Source organism: Lycium barbarum, chromosome 2 (assembly GCF_019175385.1).
Source record: "Lycium barbarum isolate Lr01 chromosome 2, ASM1917538v2, whole genome shotgun sequence".
Classification (NCBI taxonomy): domain Eukaryota; kingdom Viridiplantae; phylum Streptophyta; class Magnoliopsida; order Solanales; family Solanaceae; genus Lycium; species Lycium barbarum.
In genome coordinates, this window is record NC_083338.1 from 14,164,468 (window position 1) to 14,174,808 (window position 10,341).

Genomic DNA, 10,341 nt, shown 5'->3' on the forward strand with positions numbered 1-10,341 from the left:
TTAGCCATGAAATAATTAGACATGCATAACTAATCATATTCATCACAATGGCATCTTACAGTGTGTCAAACACACGAAACAAAATATAATGACACCCTAAAATTTATAACTATTTTCCACAAGAAAGATAAGGAAGTAATTCATATGGACCATCAGGTTTATTGTTATTTACGATTGAAAAATGAATAGAAAAGTGACTTACCATATTTTCAATCTTACCAAGAAAACTTTGTTATCTGCAGTTAAAACAAAACTATGCTACCAGAGATTCTTAACTGAGAGCAAAAGAAAACGTTGTGCCTTCTTCCATTTATGGGGTTTCGTGGGCAGAGACTTCCATTAAATTACGGGTTGTGCCTTCGAATTAACTAATTGAACTTACTACCATAACCACGTATTCGGAAAGCAAATAAATCAAAAAATTTACCGTGTAAAAAGTTAAGCAGAAGACAAAGTGAAGCCAGTTAAGTAAACATGTCATACCAGTAATGCCTCATACGACCATTTTTCTGCTTATACGATACCATTTCCCTTTTTTCTAAATTCAAACACTGAATATGAAATATTTCATGAACCACTTCCCTCTTTTGTTTTAGAAAAAAAATTGGAATTTAACTTGTAAGTGGTAATGAAAATATGATTAGGGAATCGTCTAATCTCCCGGTGTTCAATGAGTGCCGAACAACAAAATATATGAATTGATGACTAATCAATTTGTCCAAAATCATAAAGTAATTACCATCATGTACGCCAAGCAACTAAGACGAAAGTTTATAAAAAGTGATAGCATGGCAGAAGGGTTAAAATTAATCACTAAAACATAATTACTTAGGTGTACATACCTCATCTGAGTATTCCTTTGAAAATATGCATACCTTATACATATAGGCTAGTGTCTCCCTTCTCCTCAGTTATGACACGATTTTGTCTAATTTGTTTCAATTCAACAGTACGTCAAGTGCTTCAGTTTAAGGTTTGACGGAAATAAAATTAGAGACTCGTGCTGATAACGTGTTGTAAAATCATTTTAAAAGAGTTAGTACAATATATCGAAAGATGAAGCAAGAACAATAAAGAGATAAAGAGAGATAAGAGATAAGAGCTTTCTTATTCATCCAAATGTGTTCAAGTGTGTACAATATGAAAACTTATGCCTCTATTTATAGTGCTACATATAGGCATACAAAAGGGTAACAATAAACATGTCACTCAATATATGAGATAATGGAAGAACCATTAAGATGGTGGAAGATAATGGAAGAACCATTAAAATGGTGGAAGATAATGGAAGAGGCATTATATTTGAGATCATGGAGGAAGTGAGAATTTATTTCTAGAGTGGTGGACATCCACACTTATTTTTCATAACAAATATATATATATCTTGTCATATTTCCCATACCTCACCCTATTTTCTCATTAATCAAACAATGGCGAGATCAGCAGTGGAACTCGATTTCTTCAGCATGGAGAAAGAGTCTAATGATGCAAAACATGAAAATGGAATAAGCTTTGGAGGTTTTATTTTTCTCTCCGTTTAGTATATTTTTACATATGAACACGTTTATGCGTATATATATGTTCAACAATATCTGTGTAAGTATAGTTATATCTCAATACGAAGTATATCGATGGCTACAAATGAAAGATCCATTTAACATAGTTAAGTAAAAAACACTTTTTTCTACTGCTCCCTGTCTGTCCAATTTATGTGATACAGTTCAAATTTCAAGAGTCAAACTCTTTTATTTTTACCGTGTATTCGGACTTACAATCTTTTAACTTTTTTTTTGAAATCTTAGTTTTCGATCCTAAAACTTTTCTCGCAGATATTCGAAGTGTGATTTTGAAGACCGATCCTGAAGTTCTGAAGACTGCAATTTCAAGGGAAGATTACTCTCAATTGCCCCTTTTTAGTCCTACTTCGAGGTAATTTTAGGAGTCGTTTGGACATGATTTGAAATTATGGTTTGAAATTTCAAATCATGTCTTTTTGAATAATTTGGGATTTAACATGGTCCAAACGCTGATTTCATTTTTAAACTATGGTTTCAAATCATGTTCAAATGCCTACTTAGTACTCCCTCCGTCCCAAAAAGATTATTCTCTTTTGACTTGACACAAAATTTAAGAAATAAAGGAAGATTTTTGACATGTGTGGTTCAAAATAAGCCTTAAATATTTGTGTGGTTGTAAATCATCTCATAAAGTTAAATTGTTTCTAAATATAGAAAGGAAACAATACTTTTGGGACAAACTAAAAAGAAAAAAAGAATAATCTTTTTGGGACAGAGGGAGCAGCATTTTAGCAAACATACGCCTGCATAAATTTGAAATACACATGGAATGATTTTTGTGTTGATTTTATTAGGCTTCATTGTGGCTTGGAAAATGGCACAGAAAATGCACCTCTGACCATTTTCTACGATGGAACAGTTGCGGTTTACGATGTTACCAGTGACGAGGTTTTTTAATCAATCAAGGTCACCCCTCTCTTGGCTTTGTTTTTTTCACTTTTAAATTAGTTAAACGTATAATTATTATTCTGAGCTCCCGTTTGGCCATAATTAAGTTCTTTTTCACCTTTTTTCAGAAATATTTATAGAAAACATTGTTTGGTTATAAAAAGTGCCTAATTTTTGGACAGTTTTTGAAAATAAATCAAGTTTTAAAAAGTGATCAGACTAGTTCTTCAAGTTCTTGATGTTTTCTACTCACAAAACTTCAATTTCGCTAGCTTTTGGTGATAGATTTTGAAAGTTTATCTTCAAATAGTATCTATTTGGCCATGAAATTTGATTAGATTTTAAAAATTTATCTTCAAAGTATTTTTAAGTTCCAAAAGAGGCTCAGATCGATTTTTGGGAGAAATTTCGCTTTCACTCAAAAATTTCAATGTTTTTTCCAACTAAATTGCATGTCCAAAAGGTAGCAGTCTATCGGAAACAATCTCTCTATCCCACAAAAGGTAGGGTAAGGTCTGCTTATATCCTACCTTATCTCCAAACTCACTTGTGGAATTACACTGGGCATGTTGTTGTTGTTGTTGTTGTTGTTGTTGTTGTTGTTACTATTGTCCAAACACAACTTTAAGTTCCCATAATAACAACTTCAAAACTCAAATTTACAAGTTTCAACTTCAAAATCTATGGCCAAACGGGAGTGAATTCCTTTCAAGCAAAATGCATGTCAAACACAATTTCAACTTCCAAAAACCATTTTTCATCTCATCTCCAATTCTTTTTTTCTTTTCTTTTCAAATTTCAATCAAATCTACGTCCAAACACTAGCTGAATTTGTTGCGTAGGCTGAAGGTATTCTAAGGTTTGCAGAAAGGTAAAAAATTATGGATGCGTTTTCTCCAAGAGAGCAATTGTTTGTGGAAACATTTAGTGGAGGTAAACACCTTTTTTCTTCCTTTTCTTTTTAGAAAGAATTTGATGAATGTTTTTATCATGTTCAAATTTTTTCTTAAATGGAAGAATACTGTGTTGGTTTATTGCATGTAGATCTACCATTGGCAAGGAGAAACTCCTTACTTAGATTCTTGGAGAAGCGAAAAGAGAGGTTGGTTATTCATCTATGTTACTTTTCCATGTATATAACTACAGCATAAATGATAATCAAAACATAATACTCCCTGTGGTCCATTTGGACGTGATATTTTTTTCAAAATAACGTTTAGTTATACATTGAATTTTGATTTTTTTTCTTTCTAAAGATGAGTTTCAAGGTTGGAAAAGTAGTTTGATCTGAATTTTTTTCCGCTCACATAACTTTTTTTTTTCTTTTTTCAAATTTAATGCATATCCAAACATAACTTCAAACTTTCAAAATATTTTTTTTTTTTTTTTGGTGAATATCACATTTTCTATGTTTAAACGCCTACTTGTTCTTTCAAATTTAGTTCACCATAAGAATCATTTTAGAAATCAAGAAGATATTAATTATTTTTTTCCAAATTTATCTCAACTTTAATAAGTAATGATCAAATAGTTTAAGAAGACATAAAGGGTAATTTTAGGAGATAAAAGCTAAACTTTACAAAGAGTACTAAATTACATTTCTGAGTACAAATATTTCAAAGACTTTAAGTTTCCTACTATATTTCTTTGTTAGGTCAACCAAATATGGAGGCAATGAAGCTTTTTCCTTAGCTAAATATTCATGTCCCACATAGTTAAAAAATGTGGATTAGGCAATTATGAGAACCATACTTGGTAGGGTTTGTTGGTGCTTTATTTTTCATCACGAGCAAAACACCTTGGTGCTCACATGATTTGGGTGAGCGATATATACGGTGAAGTAATTTATCATCACAGAGCTGATTTTTTTTTTTTCAATCTCCAATTATTTAAAAGCAATCACAACACCCAATTTTGTCCCTCCTTTATTTCAATTTATTTCCTGGAGCTTCTAATTTATTGACGAGCTAAACACTTTATTTTCACTATTTTATTGCTACTACTATTAATATCGATACTTTCATTTTTTCACTATTTGACTATCAACATTACAAGCATTACTTTGCCACAAATCTCAAAAGGGTTCGTCATCATTTTATTTCGGATTTTTGTACTCGTTAAAATAATTATAATTTATCAAGTCCTTTATTTTCTACATATTAATCACTAATTATCATAGTATGTGTTGTATTAGTTATTAAAATTAGAAGCCCAAAAAAATAATTAAATAGAGGAGGAAGGATCAACAATTTCAGCCAAATAAATGGCCCAATTAATCAGCCCACATTTTAATACCCAACCCACTACTCGAATTTACCCGACCCGACCCGCCTTTTCATTTCACAAAAGAAACCCTAAGGGTTTCCTTCATTTTTTCATCCACCAACGCCGCCTCCCCCGCTCCCTTCTCTCTCTTCTCTCCCTCGCCCCTTTTCCCCCCCACTTCTTTCTGTCCCCCACGCCGCTCCCTTCCACTTCCCTCTGTCCTCCACACTCCTCTCTCTCTTCTTCACAAGCAAACCCTAGATTTCCCCTATAAATAATGATTTCTATGTTCGTTGAAAGGGTTTTTTTTTTTTTGGGATCACTTGAAACCCTCTGAAATAAAGAGTTCTGAGTCACCCTAAAGTTTCCAAAATATCAAATTTGTAGTGGTTACGATAATTCAAAATATCGAGTCAAAATATTAGAATATTTGTTTTCTGTTTTTCGTCTGCTTTGTTTGTTGCTGTGAATTCGAGCATCGCAAGCTCTGATTTAGTAGCCTTCGAGGTAGATATCGAAACCGAAGCCTCACTTCGCTGCACCCGGAGAAAGTGCGTTAATCCCCTTCTGTTTATTTTTTCATCTTTTGCATTTTTTTTAGCTTCATAGTTGTTATGTGTTAGCATTAGATATTGTCTTCATGATTTAGCAATTATTATGTTAATTCAGTTAGTGGTTGGTGAAGTATGTTATATGCTGATAGATTAAATAAATGTCTATGTCTTAATCGTGCTTAGTAGTTGACAGTGTCTATGTGTTTATCTCGGAATCGCGCTGCTTAGTTTCTATATGGTCGGTATATGTCCTGTTTTGGGTATGATGAGGTTATATTAGGTCTATAATGCTTTTATTGATATAAATTTGATTATGTGAGTTGATTAATGGTGGTGTTACTCATATTAGGTGTGCATAAATGGAGTGTTTAGTCCTGTCTAGATTATGTATCCTCACTCAATAAATTTAAATCATGTTTAATTGTCACTTTAACCTGCAAAATAGTTGATTAGTAATAGCTTGAGTCATTGGCGCCTATATGAAACTCCTTTACTGTTAGCTATCCTCCATATTAGTATGATTCCTCTTTAGTTTAGTAAATCATGAGCCTGTTTAGCTGAATATTAATACAAATCCATAGTTAAATGATTTTATGTTAATATAAGTTATGTATGGTTAGCTTGCTGGTTTTAGAGTGATGTTTGCTTTAGCCCAAGGTCAGTAAACTTCATATTTTTTTTATCTTCCAGTTCTGGTATGTAGTGTGTTTCCATGCTTAATTTGCTGTTTAGCTCAACATGTCGCTAAGGCGTATTTAAATGCTTATATGATGTAGTTTCACTGTCTCACTTAGTTTCTTGTTGTTAGTTCGCCTTCATTATATGTTAGTTCATTTTAAGACGTGTTTGAATGCTCTTGATTAATGTTTAGTTTGCCTTATACTTATAGCCAGCCTGTTAGTTTAAATATGTACGAAAGCATTGTGTAATTTGCCCATGTTAAGCATGTGTCCTGTGTTAGTTGAATGATCTAAAATAGAATTTAGATATGTTAATTTTTGATCTGATTGCAGGTATGTGGGAGTCCAGTTTAGACTATTCTTTGCTTGAATATTGGTTCTGTTAGTATATTGTTATAGTGGATGTAATGTTGTGATTGGTCTGATTGAAATCTAGAAGTTGATGTTTTATTATGGTTCAATGTATTCTTAACCCAAGATTATCCTTTATGTTTCGAATAAGTCTATTATCATCCAAATATATACTCGCGTACCTCTCATCTCTCAAGTTGCTAAAGTTGAGCAGATCTGGTCCATCCCTTTGTTTACTTTGGTTTTGGTTCCTATGCAATCATGAGTAGTTTGATATGTGTTTAGCTACTTGGTTTGTTTTGCTTAATGTTGCAGTTGGTAAGAAAACTGCGTTCAGTTATTTAGTTTGTTTTGCTTAGTGTGGCAGTTGGTAAGGAACTGTATTTAGCCTTTTAGTTTGTTTGCTTAGTATTGTAGTTGGTGTGACACCATGTTTAGTCATTAAGTCCATTCTGCTTAGTGTTGTAATTAGTATAAAATTTACACTCAAAGTGTCCTAGTTTGTTTGCTCAATTTGAAACTGTAATCATAGTTGAAGTAGAAAGACCCTTCTGTTTGCTTAGTATTTGAATCATCTGGCCTGCCTAAGTTAGCTTAATCCAGTGAAGCCTTATACGATAAGTGATTTTATAATTAAGCATGACTGTATTTTTTGCCTGGTTTAAACCTCTTTTAACTGCGTGTTTTAGCTTAAGCCTATATGAACAAATTCTTTATTTATAAAGGGTCTCGTCCTTCCACTGTTTCTTCATCCGAGATGGGTAAAAGTATGATTATGAGAGTGAAAATTAATTCTGTATGTTTAAAGGGAATCAGATTTCCAGAGTTGTTTCTGTGCTATCTTTAATGTCTCTATCCTAGTCCGTGAGTTGGTTCTGATAAGTTTTGGTGTTAGTTTAGTTCAGTTTGATTTCGTTTCTTATCCTGCTAAGCATCTTAATATAGCTGAATCCCCTGTGGCTGATTATCTTCTTGTCTGCATTATAATAAATCTTCATTCATGTTTAGTTAGTATACAAATGACCAGTCTACATTTCAGTAACCGGCAATCATGTTTAGTTTGGATTGATCATACTTATTTGATGCGAATGTTTGGTCTGCTAATCAACCACTGCCTAGCTATATACAGTCCACAGTGTTAATTAAAGTCATTGAGTTGCTCATAGATTGCTATACTCAGTACATATACTATGGAATATTGGCTTGCTGTTTTCCTGCCCTCAAACTGTCTTGTGGGAGGTTCAAGAGTGTAGGATCAGATCTGTGTGAAATGCCGTGATGATTTTGGGTTTATTTGAATTCATATATGATAGTGTATCTAGTACATCCCTATGACTGTGTGTGCATGAAATATACTTAAATATACATAGTATATATATATAATCTATGGAGTTTGCTTTGAATTTGTATTTTTACATGTTTAAGCCTTATTGATCGTATACTAATCTTTTTCTCTCATATCTTTTTATGCATGAACCTCACATACGAGTCCGAGGGACTCGTCTTCCGCATTCGATGTTGGGCCAAGGCCCAATGAAACCGCCTTTTCCTTTCGTTCTAGCCCTAGTTCGCAGCAAAACAAAAAAAGAGAAACGGAAATTCTGGGCCGAAGCCCAATAGCAGGCAGATCTGCAGCAGTCTTTTTAAAAAATGGGTTGAGCCCATTTCATCAACAGCAGCCCCGATTGCAGCCGCCTTTTTTAAAAATGGGCTGAGCCCATTTAAATTATCTACTCCTCTATTCATTTTGTGCATTTAATTTGTATTATGCAACTAACTCTTTGTTTGTTTTGTTTTCTTAGTTTAGATAAATCCTAATGAATTAGTAGGTTTAGTTTTAGTAATGGGTAGTTTAGTTTAAAGAAGACTAACAATTAATTCCATAAGTTATTCTCTTCTTTTCATGATTTATTTTATTTGGAATAATTGATTTGCAAAATAGCATGACTATATATTTTAAGTAAAGGGAATCATATTTTTATCATAAACGTTTCAAAACGTCACTAATACGCAAGTATAAGTATATTTTATAAATAACTCTTCAAGTTTGAATCAATCATGCATATTTTTAGCTAAGCATAATTAATAAAAAATAATAAAAAAGGAGAAAGAAAACTCACTTCCTTTTGAATCCTATTTATAAGCCTAGATTTTTTTACATTGCTACATTCATATAATATAATTTATCCAAAGTTTAAAATTGTTAAATCTTTTCTCAAAAGCTATTATTTATGGGCAAATTATCATATTTCCTACAAGTCTCATCTTTGAATAGCATTTACTACATTTTCATTTAAAGTCTAAGCGACATTTATAAGTCTTATTTTAAAGTAGCGTTTAAAGTCCTCTTTTGTACAAATTATTATATTTTCCGTAAATTTTAACTAACATTATTTTCCTTTAAAACCTCAGCAATACTTGTAAGCCATTTCTATAGTTAGCCTCAATTAATTAACCTAAGTTTGGCCGGATAACCGTAGTTAACGGATTCTAAAGGATGCCTAACCCATTCCCTTTAGGATAATATAGAACTCTTACCTAGAATCACATTGATTAAGCAGACTATTAACGGAGGTTTAGTTAGCTTTACCTTAGTTAATAATTAGGTGCCCTAATTCACCTTAAAATTAATTAGGTGGCGACTCCTTGAAAACAAATAAAATAGGAATCACCAATATGTTGTACTCTACTTTAACCCGGTTAAAATGGGGTATAACAACAAGTAGACTGATTGTATAATAATATTTGCATTGTTTTAGTTGGTATAAGTTGAATATCAAATTCTTTTGCATATGACTAACTCGTAGGGAGTAATATAAACTCTAAGATCATCATAGAAGTGTAATGTAAATTCTGTTATAATTATAGAATATCTGGTTCTATTTAGCTTTTATTTTTTGCATAACTAGTAGAGGTTCGTCACTCATTAAGATCTAGCCCTTCTTGCTCGTACTTCTCTCCTTTATGATGAGTAGTCTTTAATATTAATAAGAAGGCTGCTAGACACACTATCTAATGGAGTAAACTCGCATAAAAAAGAAAAAAGCATATGCCTGACTCAATATCTTTTCCCCCCTAAAGGGTAAGATAGTGTTTGGGACTATATTATTATTCCTTCCATGCCATTCTGTTTTGACTGCTCATTTTGTATGACAAACAAAATTTTCGTTAGCCACAACTTTTTCTCATTGTTTTAAATATTTTAATCATGAATAGTTGTGAGTTATACTCCCACTTTTTATCTAACACATTATGATTATGCATCTTTTGCAGGCTGACTGTGGTGTCACCTGATGGTTTATTCCAGCCCCCTATCTTTGGCTCCTTAGGCTATACTGCCTCTAAAAGCAAGAATTAGCAGAAGATAGGAGTATCATACAATATTGCTGATGATATAGTAGATGGATCTTAGTGTAAAATATTAATTTTGGGGATTTGGTAGTACTACTCTTATATGTTACTAAGATATTTACTTTCCCAGTCAAATGATTTTTACTATATATAAGAGAGAATGAGGTGCTTTTGTAGTCCTCACAATTTTTTTATTCCTATGGTGTTGTTACATGTGTCTTTGTCTTGTCTTTTGCCTAATTTCATATTTTGGACTTATTATTAGCTTAAGTAAATTTTTATGTGGGCTTATGTAATTGTTGTATATTGAATTGTAATAACTTTTGGGCAATTCGCAGGAATGCCCCTTATTCGGGGTGGTCTTTAATTTTGCCCCTCAAGTTGATGGTCTTTAATTTTTGCCCTTCGCCTAGAATATCCTGAGGTTCAGGGTTCGAATCCCGGCTCAGGCATAAAAAAAAATCGCAAGGCAAGACTTTTGGAAAAATCGGCTTTATGCGGCATAGGTTGCCTTAAGGCATAATTAAAGTTCTACTGGATCCAGCAGAAGTTGCCTTATAAGGCAGACTTTTAGTTATGCCAAGGCAACCTCTGTCGGAGATGGCATAGTTATGCCAGATCCGGCATAGGTTGTTGTTTGAGTCAAAATTCATACTTTGCCCCATTAGTTAAATT

The 10,341-nt window shown here is 32.7% G+C and overlaps 1 protein-coding gene across 1 annotated transcript; it reads left to right on the top strand.

Annotated features, from left to right (window-relative positions):
- Positions 1-1,108: 1,108 nt before the first annotated feature.
- Positions 1,109-9,879, top strand: LOC132629345 (protein TIFY 9-like). The gene is made up of 6 exons (XM_060345022.1): positions 1,109-1,518; positions 1,830-1,929; positions 2,372-2,465; positions 3,308-3,398; positions 3,510-3,567; positions 9,589-9,879. Exons 1-4 carry the CDS (start codon positions 1,431-1,433, stop codon positions 3,338-3,340), a joined length of 315 nt encoding a protein of 104 aa, XP_060201005.1. The 5' UTR covers positions 1,109-1,430; the 3' UTR covers positions 3,341-3,398; positions 3,510-3,567; positions 9,589-9,879.
- The last annotated feature ends 462 nt before the right edge of the window (positions 9,880-10,341 follow it).

What these genes read in the sequence shown, in the direction of transcription:
- LOC132629345 (XM_060345022.1), top strand. Translation starts at nt 1,431, where the DNA reads ATGGCGAGATCAGCAGTGGAACTCGATTTCTTCAGCATGGAGAAAGAG. An exon ending in AAATGGAATAAGCTTTGGAG is followed by an intron (nt 1,519 to 1,829) that starts GTTTTATTTTTC and finishes CTTTTCTCGCAG; the next exon opens with ATATTCGAAGTGTGATTTTG. An exon ending in CTTTTTAGTCCTACTTCGAG is followed by an intron (nt 1,930 to 2,371) that starts GTAATTTTAGGA and finishes TGATTTTATTAG; the next exon opens with GCTTCATTGTGGCTTGGAAA.